The 27,602-nt window shown below is 44.4% G+C and overlaps 1 protein-coding gene across 3 annotated transcripts; it reads left to right on the forward strand.

Annotated features, from left to right (window-relative positions):
* The first annotated feature begins 776 nt into the window (after positions 1-776).
* Positions 777-27,501, forward strand: plod1a (procollagen-lysine, 2-oxoglutarate 5-dioxygenase 1a). Of its 3 annotated transcripts, none has more exons than XM_069725217.1 (19): positions 777-1,056; positions 3,008-3,099; positions 3,784-3,920; positions 4,710-4,873; positions 5,479-5,591; positions 6,467-6,530; positions 7,699-7,796; positions 8,355-8,456; positions 9,871-10,002; positions 10,735-10,856; positions 11,074-11,178; positions 11,919-12,044; positions 13,206-13,344; positions 13,426-13,539; positions 17,226-17,291; positions 17,552-17,656; positions 19,190-19,336; positions 20,865-20,990; positions 25,707-27,501. In XM_069725217.1, exons 1-19 carry the CDS (start codon positions 966-968, stop codon positions 25,860-25,862), a joined length of 2,199 nt encoding a protein of 732 aa, XP_069581318.1. In that variant the 5' UTR covers positions 777-965; the 3' UTR covers positions 25,863-27,501. The 3 variants fall into 3 exon arrangements, with proteins under 3 accessions (XP_069581318.1, XP_069581319.1, XP_069581317.1); XM_069725218.1 differs by lacking the exon at positions 20,865-20,990 and adding an exon at positions 21,183-21,308 and having other exon boundaries at positions 25,685-25,844; XM_069725216.1 differs by lacking the exon at positions 20,865-20,990 and adding an exon at positions 21,183-21,308 and having other exon boundaries at positions 780-1,056.
* The last annotated feature ends 101 nt before the right edge of the window (positions 27,502-27,602 follow it).

Below are 27,602 nucleotides of genomic sequence, written 5' to 3' on the forward strand. Positions count from 1 at the left end.
AAAACACCTGGTGGAACATCTGACAAGTAATTATATATATAAAAAATAGGACTATTTTTGAACAGGCGCGGTGACGTCCATTGCTGGATGTCCTCAGTGAGTCTGGAGGAAAGCTGAGGACACGATGATGTCATGTCTGCTCGGCCTCAGAGACACAAGCTCCTCAGACCAAAAGTCCACAAGAAGGAAAGTGGAAAAAACATCCGAAGTCTGAGAGTTACAAAACAACAGAGTTCATGTTGAGCTGCTCCGGTCGGGTAAACAGCTGGATGAACCCAGACCACACCACTGGGGTCGTCACCCGTTCTCCCTACATGAGCTGCAGCCAGGCTGAGGACAACATTCGTGAATAGCAGTGATTTCTATTTAATTATACATCATGTTCAGGTTCCTGTTTAAGAATGCGGATGACTGAACTTTTGCAGGCTGCAGTTTGTGTTTCAGTTTGATGTTTTGTGTTGATCTCATGTTGAATGTCTTCAGATCTGTAAAGGCTGAATCAACAGGACGAGTGCTGTCTTCTTGTTCCTCCTGCTGTTTTCTGGTGGAAGACGTGATCTGATGTTTGATAACGACTGAAGACAGACAGATGTGGAGCTACGTGCAGAGCTTCATGTCCGCAGAGGAGCAGCTGGATCTGGTTTCTCAGACAGACCGGAAGTTGTGGAGAATTTCAGTTTAAAACACTGCGTGATAAAAGTGTGGAACACTGAACAGCTGCTGCGGGCAAATATGCGGTTGGTTAAATATGCGGTTGGTTAAATATGCGGTTGGTTAAATATGCGGTTGGTGTGTGAAGGAACGGACCGTGTTGACTGACGGGGCCGGCGGGGAGGGAGCAGGCGGTCCCCGGAGGAGGAGGAGGAGGAGGAGGAGGTCCGTCTTCTGGAGGATTCTCCTGGAAAAGTTCACAGTTCGGTTCGCACCGGGACTCTGCAGCGGGTTGAACGTTCACTTCGGACAAAATGACGCTTCCCTCCGTGCTGCTGTGTTCCGGGGTTTTGATCTGCGCTCTTTTCTCTTCCACAACATGTGAAGAGCAGCGAGGCCCCGGAGGTGAGTTCTACCGAGAACAGGGCGAGGGCTGCGGGCAGAGGGGCTCCGGGGGGGGGGGGGTCCGGGTCCAACAGAAGCTCGGTTCAGTCGGACTGTTTCAGACGAACAGGGCCGTTTGGACCTGTTCAGCTCGGTATGTGCTGACACGGTTCCGGGCTGAATAAAAGCCTCCCGGTGCGGACCCCGGTGCGGACCCCGGTGCCGGACCCCGGTGCGGACCCCGGTGCGGACCCCGGTGCCGGACCTCCCATCAGAGTGTGGAGTGAAGTCTCTGGTGTATTTCTGCTGGTTAACACTCAGCTGGTTTATAGGAGCTGAGATTGATGGTTGCACGCGCCGCTCGCGAGCCTTAATGTTCGCCGAGTAACTATTCAAAGTTAGCTAAAGTCACACTAACTAACTAACTAACTATGTTATATATAACTAAATATGTTGCGTTTAAAAAATAGAAGTTGTCAAAAGGTTGTAGTAAAACCTAAGTGGAGCTTCACATGATAGCGTGAGCAGACGGAGGAGGGCTCGTGCCGCTGACGTGGACGTGGACGGGCTGCCATCATGCTGCTGGTAAACTTCACGTTACAGCTGACATGCACATGTGAAGAACATACATGTAACTCTGGGACTCAACCAGATTCACATGCGTTCATCATTCAGTGCAGAGACCTTCCATGTTATTCTGCGTAAGAAGTGATGAAGAGGAGGAAAAGTCCAGCAGGTTTTATGAAACTAGTTCAGTTTGAAGCAAATACTCCTGCAGAAGTTTGACAGAACAACAGGGGAGCAAACATAGTTTCATAAATGACTTTTGATGGGAGAGAACCTGGAAAATAGCTGAAAATGATGTGACACTCAGGACACTTGAAAGTGTGGAAGTCTGAATATGTTGATTTCTTGACATGCACTTCTTTAATTAAAGCAACACTGAATATTTGTGGAGTCATAAACAAAATCTCCATATCTAAGTACAAATACGAAAACAGTATAAATGTAATATTACTACGACAATAAATCCTCACATTGAGGATGAAACTGAGTTTGTAACTGGTTCTGATGAATGAAATGAAGCCTTTAACATCACAAAGTAAGATAACGTAATAACCAAAGTTCATATCACAGATAATTGGACTTTTATCCATAATATTTCAGCAATATGAAAAGTAAGAGTGCATTTTATTCAGACTTTTATTAGACTGTGTTGGTTTCATTCTAGTAAATTCATCTCCTGGGGAAAATTATTTATAAAATCGAATGGATAAAAAGTGATTTGGTTCATTGCAAAGTTGCAGTTTTTACCATAAAGTGCAACATTCACGTGCAGTTCCTGCATCATTAGCTCATACAGTGGCAAATTTAGTCCTCATATAAACTCATATTTAATATAAAATAGACCAAAGACAACATATCAAATGTTGAAACTGAGAAATGTTATTGTTTTATGAAAAATAAATGCTCATTTTGAATTTGATGGCAGCAACACGTCTCTAAAAAGTTGTATTCTTAGATGTGCTTTGCTTTTTTTCCTCCTTAAATATTTTTGGGCTGTTTTGTGTCTTCATTAGAAAACGACACTGCAGAGCTGACAGGAAACGACAGAGAGAAATGCAGCAGCAGGACCAATTGTTTTTTCTCTTTGCCTCTAAATTAATGTCGTAGTTTGTTCTGGTAACGTCACCACAGTAAAGTTTCAAAGGTGAACCTGTGTTATTTATTATTTATTATAACAGGGCTCTGATGTTCAAATGTAGTTTTCTGATCAAGGTGATGACACTGAATGGATGCAGAGAGTTTGACTGTTTGTGATCTGAGGTATGAAGCTGAACCTCTGTTACAGACAGAGCTGCTGTTGTTCCCGTCACACATCCACCCGTCAGCTGGTGCTCCTTCCTGCCTCGTGCAGAGACGGAGCAGCTACACTACCATCTGTCTGAATTCCTCTCACGTTGTTTTCCAGACAAACTGCTGGTTGTGACCGTTGCAACCAAAGAGACGGATGGCTTCAGGCGTTTCATGAGGTCGGCCAAACACTTCAACTACACCGTGCAGGTAGGAACCCTGCGGCCGTCTCCACGGGGAGCCTCCTCCTGTTGTACCTCGGATGCAGCCGTCGCTTTATGTTTCAGACTTTTTTTTAATCGTTTGAAACACAGAAAAAATATGTTTTTATTTGATGGCATAAAGAACCATGTGAGGCTGAGATGAGATGAGATGAGATGAGACTTTATTAATCCCTCAGTGGGTATTTTAGTCGTCACAGCGGCTTCAGAATACAGCCAGGAAAGATATAAGTACACAGAAAGAAAAAAAACATACAAATACTCATGCAATAAAAAAAAAAAAAAAAAACAATTAAAATATTTTTTTTTCAGAAAAATGTAAAAAGAATAAGGTCCAATGTATAAATACACACACACACACAAGCTATATACACAAAATAAATAAAGTATAAATATTTCTGAATAAATAAAGTTATTATTGCACATAGGTGATCAAAAATATATTTTTATTTGTAAATTTGTCAGGAAATATTGTATATCAGTGACATGCATTTTCCTTGAGTGGTGTGCATAGGGTATAGGGTATACATATACATATTGTATAGTTAAATGTTCTGAAGAAAAAATATAGTATAAAATGTATGAGGTATATTTTGTGTGTGTGTATATATATATATATATATAAGGAAGTGTGATGATATGTCTTCACTGCTGTAAATGTGTGTGTTTGAAGGTTCTCGGCCGAGGTCAGAAGTGGGCAGGAGGTGACTACCTGTCAGCTCCTGGAGGAGGTCAGAAGGTGCGACTCCTCAAAGCAGCTCTGGAGGAACTGAAGACGAAGGAGGACCAGGTCATCCTCTTCATTGACAGGTAGGTCGTAGGACGTCCTCTTCATTGACAGGTAGGACATCCTCTTCATCGAGAGGTAGGACGTTCTCGTCATTGACAGGTAGGACGTTCTCTTCATCGACAGGTAGGACGTTCTCTTCATCGACAGGTAGGACGTCCTCACAGTGTCTCTGATGTCAGAGTACATGTCGGACAGAGACGGAGACGCTGTGGTGCTCCTGTCCTCCTGTCAATCAAATCAATCAAATGATTGACAGGTCAACAATAAGACAGACAGTGGTATACCAGAAAAATAAAATCAATTTGAGAACAAATAAAAAAATATGATGAAAAGGAAAATAAAACAATTTAAAAACCACTTTGAGACCAAAAGAAATGTAGAAGATAGATTAAACGCTAAAATGACAATAAGAGTGAAATAAGAACTAGAATATGTAAATTATAGGACAGTGTATTGAAAAGATCAAAAGTTACAGTTAATCTGAAGGTAGGATAAAACCTGAGGTAAGATAGGGAAGAGGAATTGGAAGGTATGAAAGTACAAACACCGTCTTCAACCTCACATAGAAAACTAGAAACACACATGTTCCCAGACGGTGTTTAAAGTAGCCTTATATGGGCGTTAAAGCTTCCTGTGAACGGTCCACACCCTGAGTGTTTTCCTCCTGCAGCTGCTCCTCTGCCAGTAAACACAACCACTGGCAGCTTCACTCTGTAGCTGATGACCGCTGGCCAACCCTTCATTTGTCCTCACGGTGCCACTGGCTTCACGCTGAACGTTTTATTTCCATCTCCCTGTTTTAAACACAGCTACGATGTGGTTTTCGCCTCCGGTCCCAAAGAGCTGCTCAAGAAGTTCCAGCAGGCCGAACACAAGGTGGTGTTCTCCTCGGAGAGCCTCATCTGGCCCGACAGACATCTGGAGGACAAACACCCCCACGTCAGGGAGGGCAACAGGTTCCTGGGTTCAGGAGGTACGTCTGTCCGTCCCAGAGACGGGAGAGGTCATGTGACTGGACATAAAAGTGTTTGTAGCTTCCAGGTCTGAAAAAGCCTCCAAAAAGCTTCCGGCTCAATAAAATGTGTCCATCAGTTCTCTCGGTGTTGTTAGCTAAAGTCACTCCTTCTTATTAGTTTTCTGGAGGTCCATCTGAAAATAATCCCTCATTCATTAGAAAAGAAGATTCAAGAACACCTGTTTTTGGGGGCGTGTCTGTTTGATTGACAGGTCTGTGGTGCAGTCAGGTTACAGCTGTCGGTGGGCGGGACGTAGTATCATCAGGTTTATCATATCAAAAGCACTTCCCATGATGACCTGGTCCTCTCTGGGACCCTGCCCTGGTCCTCTCTGGGATCCTGCCCTGGTCCTCTCTGGGATCCTGCCCTGGTCTTTAACACCGTGTGCTCCAGAAGCAGGAAACACTGAGCAGCTCGGTGGTCACAGGATCTTCTCCTCCTGCATGTTGTGGAAACACTGGGACAGACTTCATGTACACAAACATGGAAATGAAAATATGTTGATGAACAACATCCAGCCTGCTGTTCTTCACTTCCTGTCTCTGGGTTCATCCATCCTCAGGTTTCATTGGCTACATCTCCAACATCAAAGAGATGGTTTCTGATTGGACGGGACAGGACCAGGACAGCGACCAGCTGTTCTTCACCAGGATTTACATCGATCCAGCCAAACGAGTAAGATCTTTATGGATCTGTACATTTATTTCATAAAGAAGTAACATTAATACATTTATAACAGCAATTGATTGTTATGAATAAATAAATATCAAACTACTGTTTATATTTACACCAATGGGGATATCATTGGGTGGAAGAAGAAGCACTTTGAGGAACTCCTGAACCCGACAGAGACTCTGAAAATTCTGAAGACTGAAGACTCTGAAGATTGAAGACTCTGAAGACTGAAGATTGAAGACTCTGAACACTCTGAACACTCTGAAGACTCTGAAGATTGAAGACTCTGAAGACTGAACACTCTGAAGACTGAAGACTCTGAAGATTGAAGACTCTGAAGACTGAAGACTCTGAAGACTGAAGATTGAAGACTCTGAACACTCTGAACACTCTGAAGACTGAAGACTCTGAAGACTCTGAAGATTGAAGACTCTGAAGACTCTGAAGATTGAAGACTCTGAAGATTGAAGACTCTGAAGACTGAAGATTGAAGACTCTGAAGACTCTGAAGATTGAAGACTCTGAACACTCTGAAGACTCTGAAGATTGAAGACTCTGAACACTCTGAAGATTGAAGACTCTGAAGACTCTGAAGACTGAAGACTCAGAAAAGGGCGACTCAGCACTTCCTGTACACGTGTTTCACATTAAAAGCCTTCCAGTAGCTCAGAAGGTTAAAATCCTTTGTGTTCCTGCAGCTGTTAATTTAAATACAGGAAGAGTTGAAGTTTACTGCTGCTGATTTAACAATAAACTAAAAACCAGCAGAGTAGCAGAGACCTGAAATACCATGAGAATGAATGTTTCTGTTGCTCCGGTTTGTTCTGAGGTGTTCACGACATAAACGGTTAAAACAAAGTGTTTCCCTGTTTCAGACGTCCATTAACATCTCGCTGGACCACAAGTGCAGGTTGTTCCAGAACCTCCACGGGGCCCTCGGTGAGTTGGCCTCCTTCAGTGTGTTAGAAATGTAAAGTGAAGCCCGGTAATGACAATTGGAGGAGATTATATGTCTGCTATCATCCAGAAGGACACGACCCAGAATCCTCTCCTGCTCATGGTCCCTGCAGGTTGGCGTTATGCAGTGAGACTTTCTGCAGAAATGGCAGATTTCACTCCTTTTTCATATTCACACCAAATGTTTTCCTTTCAGTCAGAACCTCTCAGAGCAGCAGAAGAACTAGAGTCACATCAACGTGATCGTCAGGACGTCTGGGAACTGAAGTCAAATACTTTTTCCTGAAAAATGACAAAATTGGTTTATTTAAAAAAAACAACCCTAAACAATAAAGAAAGACAGACAGGTGACGGAGGAGTAACACTGAATGCAGCTGTGACAGCCGAGGGGTTTCCTGGTGCAGGGATGTGGGTGGAGCTACAGGTTTAGACATGAGCAGCAGGCGGTGGAAGGAATGTGTTCCCTCTGTGATTGATGGACGTGTCAGAGACAACGTGAAGAATTCAGGGCATGAATGGACCGACGGAGGACCGCTGCCTCGCACAGATCCTGCAGCCAAATGTTTAGTGACTCAGAGAGAGCTGGGAACAAACATCCACACCTGGACATCGGATTTAGAACTCAGATATTAAATGCAGATTGTAGGAATGTAAAAAATCTCTCTGAAACAAATAGACTCATGAATAACTTTCAACACATTTCTTTAATGGACTGGATACACGATCATAAATCATGAAGCTTTAATAAACAGGACTGGATTAAAGGCTGTCCAGGACATTTCATCTCTATGAAGATTTGTGTTTTTATGATGCAAAAAAATAAATAAACGGTTTGAAAGCAAATATGAATTGATAATGAATGTTTTTGCATGCTGAACAAATTCACTCCTTATTTTGTTAGTTTTGGTCACAGAATTTAGAGTTTTACTAATTAAAGTAGACTTTTTGTCTTTTAGTAAACTGCTTTAAAAGGTTTTGATTTGCAAACAAAAAGTCTCGTTTCAGGAGCAATATTTCAGAGTTAATATATTTTTAAATATTCATATGTTTGTGTGTGTGTGTGTGTGTGTGTGTGTGTGTGTGTGTGTGTGTGTGTGTGTGTGTGTGTGTGTGTGTGTGTGTGTGTGTGTGTGTGTGTGTGTCTGTCCAGACGAGGTGGTGTTGAAGTTTGAGGACGGTCGGGTTCGAGCCAGAAACGTGGTGTACGACACGCTGCCAGTCGTCATCCATGGAAACGGACCCACGAAGGTACCGAGTGGAGGCTGAGACTTGGATGGACATGTGATGGACATGTGATGGACGTGATGGACATGTGATGACATTATATGGACATTAGATGGATATATGATGGACATGTGATGGATGTGATGACATTAGATGGACGTATGATAGACATTAGATGGACATGTGATGGACGTGTTGGACATGTGATGGACATGAGGGACATGTGATGGACATGAGATAGACATGTGATGGACAAATGATGGACACGTGATGGACACGTGATGGACAAGTGATGGACACGTGATGGACATGTGATGACATTAGATGGACATGTGATGACATTAGATGGACGTATGATGGACATGATGGACGTGTTGGACATGTGATGGACATGTGATGGACATGATGGACGTGTTGGGCATGTGATGGACATGTTGGACATGTGATGGACATGAGATGGACATGTGATGACATTAGATGGACGTGTGATGGACATGTGATGGACATGAGATGGACATGTGATGGACATTAGACGGACATGTGATGGACATTAAATGGACATGTGATGTCTTCTTGTTCCAGCTCCAGATCAACTACTTGGGGAACTACATACCGACCAGCTGGACGTTTGAGAGCGGCTGCACCGTCTGTCACGAGGACCTGAGACCCCTCACTGATCTGAAGGTACATTCACCTCTCCGGGGGGAGGAGGAGTAGAGGAGGAGTAGAGGAGGAGTAGAGGGGGAGTGGAGGGAGAGTGGAGGGGGAGTAGAGGGGGATAGGAGGGGGAGTAGAGTGGGAGTGGAGGGAGAGCGGAGGGGGAGTAGAGAGGGAGAGGAGGGGGAGTAGAGGTGAAGTGGAGGAGGAAAGGAGGAGTGTCTCAGCACGCCGCCAGCAGACATTATGTGATGTTTTTGTTTTTGTTTGGAACTTAATTGTAAGTCAGAATATTTAATTCTACTTTGATGACCAGCTGCTGGATTTAGAAACGTGAAGTCGTGTAATTATTCTTCTGTGTGTGATTTCAGTTTTTTTGTTTTGCTGTGCAAGTTGGACTTGATGCCGCTGATTGATATGCTTCATGTCATACATGTGGTTCTGGTGTCATACATGTGGTTCTGTTGTGTCATACATGTGGTTCTGTTGTGTCATGCATGTGGTTCTGGTGTCATACATGTGGTTCTGGTGTCATACATGTGGTTCTGTTGTGTCATAGATATGATTCTGTTGTCATACATGTGGTTCTGGTGTCATACATGTGGTTCGGTTGTGTCATACATGTGGTTCTGTCGTGTCATACATGTGGTTCTGTTGTGTCATACATGTGGTTCTGGTGTCATACATGTGGTTCGGTTGTGTCATACATGTGGTTCTGTTGTGTCATACATGTGGTTCGGTTGTCATACATGTGGTTCTGGTGTCATACATGTGGTTCTGGTGTCATACATGTGGTTCTGGTGTCATACTTGTGGTTCTGGTGTCATGTGGTTCTGGTGTCATGTGGTTCATGTGGTTCTGTGTCGTACATGTGGTTCTGGTGTTCATGTGGTGGTGTCAACATGTGGTTCTGGTGTCATACATGTGGTTCATGTGGTTCTGGTGTCATACATGTGGTTCTGGTGTCATGTGGTTCTGGTGTTAACATGTGGTTCTGGTGTCATACATGTGGTTCTGTTGTGTCATACATGTGGTTCTGTGTGTCATACATGTGGTTCTGGTGTCATACATGTGGTTCTGGTGTCATACATGTGGTTCTGGTGTTAACATGTGGTTCTGGTGTCATACATGTGGTTCTCTTGTGTACATGTGGTTCTGGTGTCATGTGGTTCTGTTGTGTCATACATGTGGTTCTGTTGTGTCATTCATGTGGTTCTGTTGTTCATACATGTGGTTCTGTTGTCATACATGTGGTTCTGTTGTGTCATACATGTGGTTCTGGTGTCATACATGTGGTTCTGTTGTGTCATACATGTGGTTCTGTTCAGGGTGATTACAGTTATAATAAACATCCCTTCTTCTCCCATTCAGCATCCTGACAGAAACATAGTGACTCCTCCCTCCTTGAACTTTGACTTTAATGCATGTTGTTGTCCTGCAGGACAGCAAGCATCCTGTGGTGGTGGTGGGCGTGTTCATCCAGCAGCCCACGCCCTTCGTCTCCGTCTTCTTCGAGCGCCTGCTGAAGCTGCAGTACCCCAAGAACAGGATGAAGATCCTCATCTACAATCAGGTGGGTGGAGCCTGTTACTCTGTTCAGACATGCAGTTGTGAGCAGGTGAATACCAAGAAACAAAGACCAACCAATCAGCATCCATCAGTGATGTCATCATCCATCAGTGATGTCAATAACCATCAGTGGCGTCTTCTACCATCAGTGATGTCATCATCCATCAGTGATGTCAATAACCATCAGTGGCGTCTTCTACCATCAGTGATGTCATCATCCATCAGTGATGTCATCGTTGGTTTGTGAACGTTATGAATCCTCCAGTTCAGATTCTGTCCGTCACCATCTTTGTTAGTTCGGAGCAGTTTGGAGCAGGAAGTGACCATATTTGGACGAGCTGGGGGAGGAGCCAGAGGTGGATCTGACCGATCTGATCGGAAACTTGACGGGAGTTTGACTTTTGACTTGGAGTTGGAACTCTGTTATTAAAAAGCAGAACTAGAGCATGAAAAATAAATAACATTCAGAAATATTCAGATTTAAATCTGATGGTTTTAAAGGTCTTCAGTGAATCCAGAATTACATCTGCAGCTGAAAACTCTCCTCACAAACACTGATGGTTCATCCATGCAGAGTGGTTCACTGTGTGTGTGTGTGTGTGTGTGTGTGTGTGTGTGTGTGTGTGTGTGTGTGTGTGTGTGTGCGTGCGTGCGTGCGTGCGTGTGTGTGTGTCTGTCTGTGTAGCTCCGCCTTACGGCCTGCTCTACTTCCTGTTTGTTCTTCCTCCCCCTGTAGGAGCCTCATCACCAGCGCCACGTCAGTTCCTTCCTGCAGGACCACGGCGGTCTGTATCAGGACGTGAAGATCATCGGACCTGAGGAGGAGACGGGCGGAGCCGCCGCCCGGAACCGGGCCCTGTGAGTTCACCGGCACTGGCCGTGTTCAGATCACGTGTTTCTGAACTGGGATCATACGTGACGTACATCTGAAACTCTTCTTCATGTCTTACTGGATGTTTGAGCTTCGTGGTGCAGATTAAATATTTAAACGCGTGTGATTTTACATCCATATAGAATGATTTGATTTCATGCGTTAACCCTCCAGTGTGTGTGTCCCCCCCCCCACCTCCTTCAGGGACGTGTGCAGGACGGATGAGGACTGTGACTACTTCTTCAGCGTGGACATCGAGGTGGTCTTGAAAAACGAGAACACGCTGAAGATCCTCATCGAACAAAACCTGTGAGTTCATCGTCATGACGACATCACAGCCACATCTAATACATCTCTAATACATCTGTAATCATCTTTAATAATCTCTAATACTCTAATCATCTCTAATACTCTTTAGCACTCTCTAATCATTTCTAATACTCTCTAATAATCTCTAATACTCTAATCATTTCTAATACTCTCTAACAATCTCTAATACTCTCTAATAATCACTAATACTCTCTAATAATCTATAATACTCTCTAATCATCTCTAATACTCTCTAATCATCTTTAATAATCTCTAATACTCTAATCATATCTAATACTCTCTAATCATCTCTAATACTCTAATAATCTCTAATAATCTTTAATAATCTCTAATACTCTCTAATCATCTCTAATACTCTCTAATCATCTCTAATCATCTCTAATATGCTTTAATAATCTAATTCTCTCTAATCATCTCTAATAATCGTTAATAATCTAATACTCTGTAATCATCTCTAATCATCTTTAATAATCTCGTACTCTAATCATATCTAATACTCTCTAATAATCTCTAATACTCTCTAATCATCTCTAATACTCTCTAATCATCTAATACTCTAATAATCTCTAATCATCTCTAATACTCTTTAATACTCTCTAATAATCTCTAATACTCTCTAATCATCTCTAATAATATCTTCCTGTCTGCTGTCCCACTGACATCAGTTCTGTCTCTGATGGTTGGATGAATGGATGTGTTGATCATCTCTGGTTCTGTAGTCCCATCGTAGCACCGATGATCACTCGGGTGGGCCGACTGTGGAGCAACTTCTGGGGCGCTCTGAGCGGAGACGGGTACTACGCCCGGGCTGAGGACTACGTGGACATCGTGCAGGGACGGAGAGCGTGAGTGTCCTCCAAAGACCATCTCACTGAAATATAACACATGACACAGAACTAAAATGTTAAAAACACGAGTCCATGGATATCGTTGTTCATCAGATATCTTTGTTCATGAGATATCTTTGTTCATCAGATATCTTTGTTCTTTAGATATTTTAGTTCAGGGGTTGGCAAACTTTACTATCCAAAGAGCCATTTTGCCCTATTTTCCACCAAATAAAATTCGTCTGGAGCCGCAAAAGCTATTTGATATCACAGCTTATAAAGTTTTATATATAGTTATACTATATATACAAAAACTATAGTTTGTTGCATTTATGAAATTATAGAACAATAATAAAGAAAATTCTTGACATTTTATTGCTATTTTACCTGTTATAACAATATCAAAGTCTTATGAAGAGGAGAAAAAAAAACTACACTGGCATGTGTAGGCCTATATTGAGGTAAATTAAACAGAACTATGCAGGCCTTGAGTCCTCCCCATATTTGTGGAAAGTAAATCATAACTTTGAAATAAATATAACATACAGCTGCACATGTTATGAGGTGAGGTGTATCTGGACCTAAATGCAGGCACACAGACTCGGGTAACAGGCAGGATAAAGTTAAAAAAAAAACAGTCTTTATTGTGTACAGGGTCAGGTACCTAAAGTTATTAAAGTCTTATTCCTCCCGAGTCGGGAGGGAAACTCCACTGACTCTCACCGGGGCGAAGCCAGCTGGTGTGAACACGCACCAGCTCTGGTCCGGGCAAAATCTGGGAGGGAGCCGGAGACACGGCAGCAGGCAGACAGACAGGCAGGCTGAACGCAGCGGAGACATGGCTCCACTGGGGGAATCCCGAGGTCCTCCACAGTGAGCCGCAGCAGACTGGGTACTGGAGTGACCGGGTAGCACTGACTAGTAGCAGGTACAGGTACTGGCGCAGGAGCAGGAACAGGAACACAGATGGATGGTGTGGGTGTGTCCCTGATGTCCCGGTTCCTGGTGTCCCGGTGTGGGTATGTCCCTGGTGTCCTGGTGTGGGTGTGTCCCTGATGTCCCGGTGTGGGCGGGTTCCTGGTGTCCTGGTGTGGGCGGGTTCCTGGTGTCCTAGTGTGGGTGTGTCCCTGATGTCCCGGTGTGGGCGTGTCCCTGATGTGTCCCCCGTGTTGTGTTCAGGGGCGTGTGGAACGTCCCCTACCTTTCCAGCGTGTACCTGCTGAAGGCCGACCTGCTGCGCTCCGAGCTGAAGGACGACCTGTTCACCTCTCGCCTCTTAGACGCCGACATGGCGTTCTGCCATAACTTCCGCAGCAAGGTGAGTCGGAGTAGAGGAGGATTGTGGGTAACAGGACTGCTACAGTAGATGTAAAGTTTAATATGTGACTGTGTCCGTCAGGGAATCTTCATGTACGTCACCAACCTGCACAGCTTTGGTCGCATCCTGTCAACAGACAACTACCAGACGAGTCACCTGCACAACGACCTCTGGCAGATCTTCAACAACCCGCTGGTGAGACGTTCAAAGGTTTTATTAACGGGGTGAGACGTTCACAGGTTTTATTAACGGGGTGAGACGTTCAAAGGTTTTATTAACGGGGTGAGACGTTCACAGGTTTTATTAATGGGTGAGACGTTCACAGGTTTTATTAACGGGGGTGAGACGTTCAAAGGTTTTATTAACGGGTGAGACGTTCACAGGTTTTATTAACGGGGTGAGACGTTCACAGGTTTTATTAACGGGGTGAGACGTTCACAGGTTTTATTAACGGGTAACGGGTGAGACGTTCACAGGTTTTATTAGTTTTATTGGGGGGGGGGGGGGGGGGGGGGGGGGGGGGGGGGGGGGGGGGGGGGGGGGGGGGGGGGGGGGGGGGGGGGGGGGGGGGGGGGGGGGGGGGGGGGGGGGGGGGGGGGGGGGGGGGGGGGGGGGGGGGGGGGGGGGGGGGGGGGGGGGGGGGGGGGGGGGGGGGGGGGGGGGGGGGGGGGGGGGGGGGGGGGGGGGGGGGGGGGGGGGGGGGGGGGGGGGGGGGGGGGGGGGGGGGGGGGGGTGAGACGTTCACAGGTTTTATTAACGGGGTGAGACGTTCACAGGTTTTATTAACGGGGTGAGACGTTCACAGGTTTTATTAACGGGGTGAGACGTTCACAGGTTTTATTAACGGGTGAGACGTTCACAGGTTTTATTAACGGGGTGAGACGTTCACAGGTTTTATTAACGGGTGAGACGTTCACAGGTTTTATTAACGGGGGTGAGACGTTCACAGGTTTTATTAACGGGGGTGAGACGTTCACAGGTTTTATTAACGGGGGTGAGACGTTCACAGGTTTTATTGACGGGGTGAAACGTTCACAGGTTTTATTAACGGGGTGAGACGTTCACAGGTTTTATTAACGGGGGTGAGACGTTCACAGGTTTTATTAACGGGGGTGAGACGTTCACAGGTTTTATTAACGGGGTGAGACGTTCACAGGTTTTATTAACGGGGTGAGACATTCACAGGTTTTATTAACGGGGTGAAACGTTCACAGGTTTTATTGAGACGTTCACAGGGGGTGAAACGTTCACAGGTTTTATTAACGGGGTGAGACGTTCACAGGTTTTATTAACGGGGTGAGACGTTCACAGGTTTTATTAACGGGGTGAGACGTTCACAGGTTTTATTAACGGGGTGAGACGTTCACAGGTTTTTATTAATGTGCGTAAGACGTTCACAGAGATGATGATGGTGGTGATGATGATGGTGATGAAGGTGATGGTGGTGGTGATGGTGATGAAGGTGATGGTGGTGGTGATGATATGATGTGATGATGGTGATGGTGGTGATGATGATTCAATTCAATTCAATTCAACTTTATTTATATAGTGCCAAATCACAATACAGGTTATTTCATTGTATTTAACACGTCGTTACAGCAAGACTTTACAATATTATACAGAGAAACCAACAATTAAACAATTCAACAATTCCCACACAAGCTAGGAGGGAAAAACTCCTCTTTAAGGGAGAAAAACCTCCAACAGAGGGAAGAAAAACTCTCTTTAACAGGAAGAAACCTCCGACAGAACCAAGATCAGAGGTGGGCGGAGCATCTGTTAACAGAACCAGGATCAGAGGTGGGCGGAGCATCGGTTAACAGAACCAGGATCAGAGGTGGGCGGAGCATCTGTTAACAGAACCAGGCTCAGAGGTGGGCGGAGTATCGGTTAACAGAACCAGGATCAGAGGTGGGCGGAGCATCTGTTAACAGAACCAGGATCAGAGGTGGGCGGAGCATCTGTTAACAGAACCAGGATCAGAGGTGGGCGGAGCATCTGCCTCGACCGGTTGGGGTGAGAGGAGAGCAGAGAGAGAAAAGGACAGCATAGAGATAGAAGAGAAGAACTGTTGGTGGAGACGACAAGTACAGAGCAGAGACATGCAGCTCCATGACGGGACATCTGGAAAAGAAAGAACAGAAACTACACGAGCGAAGGAACTGAATGGAGACAACAGATAATAAGAAGAAACTATGGGAGAGAAAAAGATGGTGAGGTATGAGTCAGTTAAAGAGTAGGAGGAAAGAAAAGAAGCTCAGCATGTAACGAGGTCCTCCAGCAGCCTCGGCCTATAACAGCATAACTAAGGGTTGGTTCAGGTCTACCTGAGCCAGCCCTAACTATAGGCTTTATCAAGAAGGAACGTTTTGAGTCTAATCTTAAAGCTAGAGAGGGTTTCTGACCCTCCAACACAAACTGGGAGCTGGTTCCACAGGGGAGGAGCCTGAAAACTGAAGCTCCGCCTCCCATTCTACTTCTGGAACCTCTAGGAACCACAAGTAGACCAGCGTACTGAGAGAGAAGTGCTCTGCTGGGATTATATGGTTCTATAAGATCTCTAAGATATGATGGAGCCTGGTCATGTAGAGCTTTGTAAGTCATCAAGAGAATTTTAAATTATATTCTTGATTTCACAGGAAGCCAGTGAAGAGAAGATAAAACTGGAGAAATATGATCTCTCTTGTTAAATCCTGTCAGTACTCTTGCTGCAGCATTTTGGATCAGCTGCAGGTTTTTAATGAGTAATGTGGACATCCTAACAACAAGGAATTACAATAATCTAGTCTAGAAGTAACAAATGCATGAATGAGTTTTTCTGCATCACGCTGAGGAAGGATTTTCCTGATTTTATTAATATTACGTAGATGAAAGAAGGCAGTTCTGGAGATTTGCTTTATCTGGTGTCTAAAGGACAAATCCTCATCAAAGATGACTCCAAGGTTCCTCACAGTTTTGCTGGAGGCCAAGACAACGTCATCGAGAGTAACTAAGTGATTACAGAAAGAGTTTCTGAGGTTTTTAGCACCAAGTACAAGAACTTCTGTTTTGTCTGAATTTAGAAGCAGGAAGTTTTTGGTCATCCAGGCCTTTATGTCTTTTAGACAGGCTTCAAGTTTTACTAACTGATTAGTTTCATCTGGTTTTATAGAAAGATATAGCTGAGTGTCATCTGCATAACAATGGAAGTTGATGCAGTGCTTCCTGATGACATCTCCTAATGGAAGCATGTACAAAGTAAAAAGTATTGGGTCTAACACTGAGCCTTGTGGAACTCCATAACTAACTCTTGTTTGTCTGGAAGACTCATTGTTGACATGGACAAACTGGAATCTATCTGATAAGTAGGATTTGAACCAGTCTAATGCAGTTCCTTTAATCCTCGTAACGTCTTCTAATCTCTGTAATAAGATCGTATGATCAATCGTATCAAAAGCAGCACTGAGGTCCAGAAGAACAAGTGCAGAGATGAGTCCATTATCTGAGGCTAATAAAAGGTCGTTAGTAACTTTCACCAGAGCTGTTTCTGTGCTATGATGAACTCTAAAGACTGAACATCTTCAAACAGATCATTCCTTTGTAAATGATCACAAAGTTGATTTGCAACAACTTTTTCAAGGATTTTAGAAATAAACATCAGGTTGTAAATTGGTCTGTAGTTTCCTAAAACAGCTGATCAAGAGTCATGATGATGGTGATGATGATGATGATGATGATGGTGGTGGTGGTGACAATGATGATGGTGGTGGTGATGATGATGGTGGTGGTGGTGGTGGTGACAATGATGATGGTGGTGGTGATGATGATGATGGTGGTGGTGGTGGTGGTGATGATGGTGATGAACTCTGCTCCAACATGTCTGTGCTCTGTGTCTCCTGCAGGACTGGCAGGAACGTTACATTCATGAGAACTACACGTACATCATGAAGGACAAGCTCATCGAGACTGTGAGTGACATCTCACTTCCTGTGTCCCTCGTTGTCTCCTGTCCTGAGACATTCAAAGGATGCTGAGGTTGTAATGACTCATGCAGCTGACGTGGTCCCCTGTCCTCTGTCCCCTGTCCTCTGTCCTCCGTCCCCTGTCCTCCGTCCCCATTCTTCCATCCCCTGCCCCCCGTCCTCCATCCCGTCTTCCGTCCCCTGCCCTCTTTCCCCTGTCCCGTCCTCCAACCCCTGTCCCCTGTCCCTTGTCCCCTGTCCTCCAGCCCTGTCCTGATGTCTACTGGTTCCCCCTTTTCTCTGATGTGGCCTGTGACCATCTGGTAGAAGAGATGGAGAATAACGGAGGCTGGTCAGGAGGAGGCAACGTGGTACGTCATTATCTCACTCCATGTGTGTTCTTGTGATTTACAACCATGTTTCCAAAAGAGTAGCGACACTGTAAAATATAAATAAAAACAGAATACAATGATTTGTGATTCATGTTAACTCTTAATTTTTAGAAAATAGACCAAAGAAAACATCAAATGTTGAAACTGAGAAATTTTATTGTTTAATAAAAAATATCTGCTCATTTTGAACTTGATGGCAGCAACACATCTAAAAAATGTTGTGACACGATCAACAAAAGATGGAAAAGTATTGTAGCGCTAAAAAACACCTGGTGGAACATCTGACAACTAATGAGGTTACCATGGCAACAGATCAGTAACATGATTGGGTATAAAAGATGATTTCAGAGAGGCAGAGTGTCTCTCCAGTGAAGATGGGGAGAGGTTCACCACTCTGAAAGACTGTGTTGGAAAATAGTTCAACAATCTAAGAATAATGTTCCTCAACGTAAAACTACAAAGAATTAGTGGATTTCATCGTCTACGGTTCATAATATCATTAAAAGATTCAGAGAATCTGGAGAAATCTCTGAACACAAGGGACAAGGCTGGAAACCAATATTGGATGGTGGTGATCTTCGGGCCCTCAGGCAGCACTGCATTAAAAACACACTATTCTGGAGTGGAAATCACTGCATGGGCTCAGGAACACTTGTGAAAACCATCGTCTGTGAACACAGTTCATCGCTGCGTCCACAAATGATGTTAAAACTCTCCAAAGAAGAAACCAGATAGAAACATGATCCAGAAACACCGCCGCCTTCTCTGGACCGAGATCATTGAAGATGGACTGAGGTGAAGTGGACAACTGTCCTGAGGTCTGATGGATCACAATCTGAGATTCTGTTTGGAAATCATGGACGCTGCATCCTCCAGGTTAAAGAGGAGAGGGACCATCCAGCTTGTTATCAGCTCAGTTCTAAAGCCAGCATCTGTGATGGTACAGGGATGCATTAGTGCACATGGCATGGGTAGCTTGAACATCTGGAAGGAAGCATTAATGCTGAATGATATATTCAGGTTTTGGAGCAACATATGCTGCCATCCAGACAACGTCTCTTTCAGGGAAGGTCTTGTTTATTTCAGCAGAACAACGTCCAACCACATTCTGCACGTATTCCAACAGCATGGTTCTCTAGTAGAAGAGTCCGCTGATAAACTGGCCTCCTGCAGTCCAGACCTGTCAATCATTGAAAACATCTGGAGCATCAGGACATGAACAATACAACAAAGGAGACCCTGAACTGTTGAGCAGCTGAAATCCTCTATCAGGCCAGAATGGGACCACATTTCACTTTCAAAACTCCAGAAACTGGTCTCCTCAGTTCCCCAACGTTTCCAGAGTGTTGTTAAAAGAAGAGTTGATGCAGCTCAGTGGTGAACATGATCCTGGAACAACTTGTTTATTTAAAGGAGTTGTTGTAGTTGTGTCTCTCTCTACCTGCCATGAACAGCTCCTGTACTCTACATGCCTGCCTGAGTCCCAGGTCATGTGATTTCTCATCTTTCCAGGACAAGAGGATCCAGGGCGGCTATGAGAACGTCCCCACCATCGATATCCACATGAATCAGATCAACTTTGAGAAGGAGTGGCAGAAGTTCCTGCTGGAGTTCGTCGCACCGATCACGGAGAAGATGTACCCGGGCTACTACACCAAGGTAAGACCACGGGGATCCACCTGTCACTCAGGTGGAGGGATTCAATCTGAATGTCAGTCACAGGAACAGAAACTTGTCTCTAATGTCTTTGATGTAAATTACCCAGAAGTCTCTGAGGGATTTTATTCTGGAAAGAATACATTTTGAAAGATTTACACCAACTGCAGCTTCTTACTGAGTGATTATGGAGGATATTTACTCCCAGTGGAGGTGCATCAGTACTTCTGCAGTCGGTTTAATGTTCTCCACTCAGTACTGCTGAGTCTGGCGCCATCTGGTGGTCATGAGAAAAACACACTGACACACATTTCAATAACTTGGTGAAGATAACTTGAGAGAAATAAACCTTCTGTGTTGATTAAAAAAGTCTGAGATCTTGATGGAAAATAAAAGTGTTTATAGTTTTGTTGAGTGTAAATTTATTTTTATGGATAATTATTCATATCAAAACATGCTGGTGCTGAAACGTAGAACGTTTTTTTATAATGATTAGATTATTTATTAAGTAAAAAAAAAAAAGACAAATAATTGTAGAAAAAAATCTGCAGTTTAAAGTTAACGTATGATTTTATTGTTGTTGTTGTTGTATAATTGTTGTGTTTATCTCTGGTTGATTATAAGCAGCCCTCCTGTTGGTGCCTGATTTTGTGTGTGTGTGTGTGTGTGTGTGTGTGTGTGTGTGTGTGTGTGTGTGTGTGTGTGTGTGTGTGTGTGTGTGTGTGTGTGTGTGTGTGTGTGTGTGTGTGTGTGTGTGTGTGTATGTGTGTGTGTGTGTGTGTGTGTGTGTGTATTTATGTGTGTGTATGTATGTGTGTATGTGTGTGTGTATTTATGTGTGTGTATGTATGTGTGTGTGTGTGTGTGTGTGTGTGTGTGTGTGTGTGTGTGTGTGTGTGTGTGTGTGTGTGTGTGTGTGTGTGTGTGTGTGTGTGTGTGTGTGTGTGTGTGTGTGTGTGTGTGTGTGTGTGTGTGTGTGTGTGTGTGTGTGTGTGTGTGTGTGTGTGTGTGTGTGTGTGTGTGTGTGTGTGTGTGTGTGTGTGTGTGTGTGTGTGTGTGTGTGTGTGTGTGTGTGTGTGTGTGTGTGTGTGTGTGTGTGTGTGTGTGTGTGTGTGTGTGTGTGTGTGTGTGTGTGTGTGTGTGTGTGTGTGTGTGTGTGTGTGTGTGTGTGTGTGTGTGTGTGTGTGTGTGTGTGTGTGTGTGTGTGTGTGTGTGTGTGTGTGTGTGTGTGTGTGTGTGTGTGTGTGTGTGTGTGTGTGTGTGTGTGTGTGTGTGTGTGTGTGTGTGTGTGTGTGTGTGTGTGTGTGTGTGTGTGTGTGTGTGTGTGTGTGTGTGTGTGTGTGTGTGTGTGTGTGTGTGTGTGTGTGTGTGTGTGTGTGTGTGTGTGTGTGTGTGTGTGTGTGTGTGTGTGTGTGTGTGTGTGTGTGTGTGTGTGTGTGTGTGTGTGTGTGTGTGTGTGTGTGTGTGTGTGTGTGTGTGTGTGTGTGTGTGTGTGTGTGTGTGTGTTTACCATCTATTCCTCTTCCATCAGTGCTCTTCTCCCCTGAACTTCGTGGTGAGGTATAAACCTGACGAGCAGCCTCTGCTCGAGCCTCACCACGACGCCTCCACATTTACTATTAACATAGCTCTCAACAGGAAGGGCGTGGACTACCAGGTAAATGGGGGCGGAGCCTGCAGGTACCATGCACCCCACTTTCTCTGCTTCTCTGCTCCTCTTCTGGACTGACTGCTGGATGGGACCGAGCTGGTGCTTCTCTTTGTCGAACGGGGCTGCGAAGAGCTCAACCTGTGGAGCCGTTTCCATGGCGACGCTTGCATGACTTCCTTTCTGTCTGTGTGTTTGCAGGCTCAGTTTGACTTGGCCTTTGTAGTTAGATATAAGCCAGACGAGCAGCCCTCTCTCAGGCCGCACCACGATGCCTCCACTTTCACTATAAACCTTGCACTCAATCAAGTGGGCCTTGATTACCAGGTGAGTGTTCAGAGGAGGATGTTTCCAACAGGTACATCGCCACCACATCTATTAAAATCCATCACATGATGTTCACACGTCAAACAATCCCACCAAACCATGAAACAGCGAACAGATACAGCTGGTTAGTTAAAGGGGAGTTTGTGTCACAGAATTTCTATAAAAATGTTTGTCGTTTCCGGGTCTGAAAATTGAAGCCTTACAGTCTAATACCACTGAGGGCCACTAGGGGCATCCATACTGACTCCCATTCAAAAAGCTTAAACTTCTCTCCTGAAATACAAAGTCAGTAAATGTTTACACGAGAAATTATGATGTCATCAATTATCATCCATCAGTGACATCATCAACCATCAGTGATGTCATCGTTGGTTTGTGAACGTTATGAATCCTCCAGTTCAGATTCTGTCCGTCACCATCTTTGTTAGTTCGGAGCGGTTTGGAGCAGGAAGTGACCATATTTGGATGAGATGGGGGAGGAGCCAGAGGTGGATCTGACAGATCTGATTGGAAACTGTTGTATCTCAAATTATTGTCCCCAATTGTTTTCCCCGAGTCCGTTGATAGAAGCAGTATTTAGGCAGTTACCGGTTTTAGTTGATTTTTATTAAGCGTAGTTTACAAGACATCTTGGAGAGCCCAACATCAACCTGAGGTCTCTTTGTTGGATTCTGACTTCCCCCTTTCCAGCACATACACTTATACTATAGGAAGAGGCGTTACCTAGGTTGTGGCGGGACATTTGCATAGTATGTTTGTCTCAGTACTTTTCCACTGTCCTCCGTTTGAACCACATCCCCCTTTTGATCTGATAGTGAGTTGCACCCTACTGTGACCCCAACGTGTTAAGTTCCTGCATAAGCAATGTGTTCTACAATGCTTACAGTCAGTATATATTTTGTGCTTCTGTGCTAGGATATGTTTACAACAATACAACACATATATATATATATATATATCATATCATATTACTTACATATAGGTCGTACCATCACTACCAATCTTAAGGTGTAGACAAAAGGCTGTGTATGTAAATGAGAGTGATACTGCTTGGCCAAACCAAAAGGTCACATACTGTTGTTCTTTGAGGCATTATCAGATGGCTGTCTGGAGGACTCCAGGGGGCGAAGGAAGACAACCCCCACCTCCACCAACCAACAAAGAATACATCAATATACATGACTTTTAGGTGGAAGACAACCCAAATTATATTGTATTAGCATACAACATATGAGCCCTCATATGCACTAAGCAGATCTATATTCCACAAAACCTGACGATACTACGTCCCGCCCACCGATAGCTGTAACCTGACTGCACCACAGGCCTGTCAATCAAACAGACACGCCCCCAAAACAGGTCTTCTTGAATCTTCTTTTCTAATGAATGAGGGATTATTTTCAGATGGACCTCCAGAAAACTAAGAAGAAGGAGTGACTTTAGCTAACAACACCGAGATAACTGATGGACACATTTTATTCACTTTGGATTTGATGAGAGAAGTTGAATGGGAGTCTATGGAGCCGGAGGCTTTTTGGAGCTGACCTCTAGTGGCACTCGCTGGTATTGCAGCTGAAGACACTTCTGGATCGGAACCATTTTACAGACCTGAAGCTACGAACACTTTTATATCCAGTCTAGTGTGCAGTCAGGTTTCCGATGTAAGTGGGCGGAGCTTAGTGTCCTCAGGTGCTGAAATGTTGGACACGAAGCCATCGTTGGTCTGACTGCACCATCATAACATCACAGTAGAGGTGGTCTAGAAATGGAAGACAGAGCTTCACAATACGACCAGCATGATCAACATCATATCGGATGCATGATGCTGACGTCAGAGTGGTCCTCCGTCATGTTTCTGGCATGTAGCTGAACGTCCCGCAGGGACGGACCGTGTCTCCGTGTCCTCTCTGTCTCTGGTTCTGTCTCTTCTGCATGACGTCAGGCTGGAGCTGGCAGACATGTTTTTATTGTTGCATTCATGATGTTTTCTGCATCGCAACACATTTATCAGTTTGTTATGTCATCATATATGTAATATGTTGTCCTGTGAGGATGTCTGGATCCAACAACATGCAGCATCTAATGGTTCTAACGACACCAGCAGAGCTTCTGCATTCACCACAAATCACATCAACCTGAAACTCTCAGATAAAAGACAATGAACTGATCCCATCAGCACATCAACAGTGATGTCACACTGAAAACTTCCCATCATCACTTACTGATTATTTGTAGTTTCTCTGTTTTATTGAAGATATAGAAGAATAAACCGACGTGAAAATTATAGTGAATTTATAAAGATGACAATTAAACAGGAAATGTTTATTTTATTTTAATCCTCTACAGGAGGAAGTGGAAATATAATCAAATGAAAGGATACATTTACAGCCAATGAGGGAGAAGATAGAGTTGAATTTCTAAAATAAATAAATAAAAGGTTGAGCTGCATACAAACTCCTGCTGCTCCAGCTGTAGAAGTGTTAATGTGAACTGGACTAAAAACCACAAACACCCAGGAAGCATTCATTGTTTAAACTATTTCATTTATTCATTGTGAGTGAACTCAGATTTAAAGGAACATATTTGCACTGACTGGTTGTTTCTGTGTTGTTGAACTGATCTGAAGAGAACTGCTGACTTTTCCACTGCAGGAGTTTAACAGCCTGTCAGATGTTCCTCTGAGTTCCTCTATGTTCCTCTAAGTTCATCTGAGTTCCTCTATGTTCCTCTGAGTTCCTCTATGTACCTGAGTTCCTCAATGTTCCCCTAAGTTCCTCTAAGTTCTTCTGTGTTCCTCTTTGTTCCTCTATGTTCCTCTGTGTTCCTCTGAGTTCCTCTATGTTCCTCTGAGTTCCTCTGTGTTCCTCTGAGTCCCTCTTTGTTCCTCTGTGTTCCTCTGATTTCCTCTGAGATCCTCTATGTTCCTCTGAGATCCTCTAAGTTCCTCTGTGTTCCTCTGAGTTCCTCTATGTACCTCTGAGTTCCTTTAAGTTCCTCTGAGTTTCTCTATGTTCCTCTGTGTTCCTGTGTTCCTCTGTGTTCCTCTGAGATCCTCTATGTTCCTCTAAGTTTCTCTATGTTCCTCTGTGTTCCTCTTTGTTCCTCTGTGTTCCTCTGAGTTCCTCTAAGTTCCTCTATGTTCCTCTATGTACCTCTGAGTTCCTCTAAGTTCCTCTGAGTTTCTCTATGTTCCGTTATGTTCCTCTTTGTTCCTCTGTGTTCGTCTGAGATCCTCTATGTTCCTCAGAGATCCTCTGAGTTCGTCTGTGTTCCTCTGTGTTCCTCTATGTTCCTCTATGTTCCTCTGTGTTCCTCTATGTTCCTCTAAGTTCCTCTGAGTTCCTCTAAGTTTCTCTGTGTTCCTCTTTGTTCCTCTGTGTTCCTTTGATTTCCTCTGAGATCCTCTATGTTCCTCTGAGATCCTCTAAGTTCTTCTGTGTTCCTCTATGTTCCTCTGAGTTCCTTTGATTTCCTCTGAGATCCTCTATGTTCCTCTGAGATCCTCTAAGTTCTTCTGTGTTCCTCTATGTTCCTCTATGTTCCTCTGAGTTCCTCTATGTTCCTCTGAGTTCCTCTATGTACCTCTGAGTTCCTCTAAGTTCCTCTGAGTTTCTCTATGTTCCTCTGTGTTCCTCTATGTTCCTCTGAGTTCCTCTAAGTTCCTTTGAGTTTCTCTATGTTCCTCTATGTTCCTCTGAGATCCTCTAGGTTCCTCTGAGTTTCTCTATGTTCCTCTGTGTTCCTCTATGTTCCTCTATGTTCCTCTGAGTTCCTCTGAGTTCCTCTATGTTCCTCTATGTTCCTCTGAGATCCTCTGTGTTCCTCTGAGTTTCTCTATGTTTCTCAGAGGAACAGAGGAACACAAAGGAACTCAGAGTTCCTCTTTGTTCCTCTATGTACCTCTGTGTTCCTCTAAGTTCCTCTGAGTTTCTCTAAGTTCCTCTGAGTTCCTCTGTGTTCCTCTTTGTTCCTCTGTGTTCCTCTGATTTCCTCTGAGATCCTCTGTGTTCCTCTATGTTCCTCTGAGTTCCTCTGTGTTCCTCTGAGTTCCTCTATGTACCTCTGAGTTTCTCTATGTTTCTCAGAGGAACACAGAGGAACACAAAGGAACTCAGAGTTCATCTCTGCTCCTCTGAGATCCTCTATGTTCCTCAGAGATCCTCTGAGTTCGTCTAAGTTCCTCTGAGTTCCTCTATGTTCCTCTGAGTTTCTCTATGTTCCTGAGTTCTTGGAGCTTCTTCCTGAAGTGAACAGGAAGCAGATGGAACTAAAACAGGCCATTTACCTTCAGCTCCTGCAGTGGAAAAGTATCTAATCTGAGCATGAGTTCATTACAAACTTCACAGACAGCTCTTCTTCTTCTTCTGTGGTGTCAGCTGATCTGCCCTCTGCCTGCAGGGTGGAGGATGCAAGTTCCTGCGGTACGACTGCTCCATCCAGGCTCCTCGTAAAGGCTGGGCCCTCATGCACCCGGGCCGCCTCACCCACTACCACGAGGGCCTACCCACCACCGCCGGGGTCCGCTACATCGCCGTGTCTTTCGTGGACCCCTGAACTCCCAGAGAGGACCTCACCTCACCTGCTGCTGCAGACCGACCAGGACGCATAGGCCCCGCCCCCAGCATCACAACTGCTCTTCATCCTCTTCATCCTCAGAGTGGTGACCTCTTCTCCTTTCAGTCACATGTTCCAAATGATTCTGCTTTTGTCTCACTTCTGACAACCAATCAGAAACAGAGCTCTGTCCTTCAGCCAATCAGAAACAAAGAGGTCTCTCCTTCAACCAATCAGAAACCCAGAGCTCTGTCCTTCAACCAATCAGAAACCCAGAGCTCTGTCCTTCAACCAATCAGAAACCCAGAGCTCTGTGCTGCAGCCAATCAGAAAACATGAACATTTTATCACTTCAGGAAAAAACTGGGACAAAAGTAACACTTCATTCAAACCATCTCACCTGATCACATGACATGAGTCTGACTGTAATCTGACCAATCAGTGAAGAGCTAAACCATCAGCTGGCCAGTGGCCCTGCCCCTAATAGACCAGGTTAATCATGTGTTTGTTGGTTTATCAGGATTTGATGGACTTGAGTAGAACAGCATGTTAAGGATCTAAATGTAGTTTCAATGTTCTGCAGACATCTTATTCATGACTAATTATTATTTAACGCCAAATAACAACATGAGTCCTCTCAGGGTACCAAACATGGAGATCCTCCCAGCAGAACCAAAAAACAACAGCAGAGAGTCTGTGTGGCAGAGTGGAGGCGCTGCCCCGTTAATGTTCAAACAGTCGACCGAGCAGTTTGATTCCCCCGGGGCCTAACGCTCCAACCCGCTGACATCATCACAACATCATGATGATGTCAGAACACGGCTGTTACTTTAGTCCCAGTGTGAAACTAACTTCCGGAACATTATTGCCTTTCTGAAGAACAAACGGTTCAGTGGACAGTTGCATTACGGGAGTGTAAAGATTTTTGGGAGCTCCTCTGTTCCTGAAGTAGGATCACCAGCTGCACCAGGGTCCCTGAGGTCAGGGGTCAGGGGTCAGGCTCAGGGCTCAGGCTCAGGGGTCCCATGAAGACTCCTGTTTTTCATCGTGGACATGAAGTGAGTTTAATTTAAAATGTGTGCAACATAAAAGAAAAAACCTGCCGTCACCTGATGTTCAGGCCTCGTCCTCATCGGTGACATCGTCACTGACCCGGCGTCAGACGGTGCAACGTGCACCGTGGCCCCCTGTGGTGCTGCTGCTGGAGCTGCCTGAGCTCCTGATTGGTCTGCAGAGCGAGGTGTGGGTCAAGGGTCACGTAAATCCTCTCAGGAGACCCCCAGCTTCTTTTTTTTTACATTTTTTTTGTTGAATTTTACTGTAAGTTACACGTACTGTGCCTTTTTTTTTTTTTTTTTTCTAACTCTGACCTGAAACACTCCACAGCTGGTTTCTTATTTATTTTCATGTATTTCACCTGTAATTTCTGCTTCCCGTGACTTCCTGCTGCAGCTCACCGGGTTTATTAAAGTGGAACAGGAGTCACTTCCTGTCGTGATTGAGCATTTAAACAATAAACCAGTAGAACCATGGTATCGTGACATCATCTTAATGTTTAGTGTAAATATATGTCATTTTATAGTCTGGACGGGTCTAAACCAACGATCTGAATTCTGCTCTTAAAAACATGTTGAAAACATCTGAATTTGGGATTTTATTAAGGATGGAAAGACTTCAGTTGAAATGTGGGTCGTTATTTTCTAACAGATATTCAGTTCAACTAATCTGTGATTTATTAGT

Source organism: Brachyistius frenatus, unplaced genomic scaffold (assembly GCF_029030835.1).
Source record: "Brachyistius frenatus isolate BFR_SWC_R1_liver_20210118 unplaced genomic scaffold, ASM2903083v1 Contig_414, whole genome shotgun sequence".
Taxonomy (NCBI): Eukaryota; Metazoa; Chordata; class Actinopteri; family Embiotocidae; genus Brachyistius; species Brachyistius frenatus.

Excerpts from the sequence above, each read along its gene's own strand:
- plod1a (XM_069725217.1), top strand. The coding sequence starts at position 966 with ATGACGCTTCCCTCCGTGCTGCTGTGTTCCGGGGTTTTGATCTGCGCT. Across the intron at positions 6,531-7,698 it reads GAACCTCCACGGGGCCCTCG|ACGAGGTGGTGTTGAAGTTT; the intron begins GTGAGTTGGCCT and ends GTGTCTGTCCAG. Across the intron at positions 13,540-17,225 it reads AGATCTTCAACAACCCGCTG|GACTGGCAGGAACGTTACAT; the intron begins GTGAGACGTTCA and ends TGTCTCCTGCAG.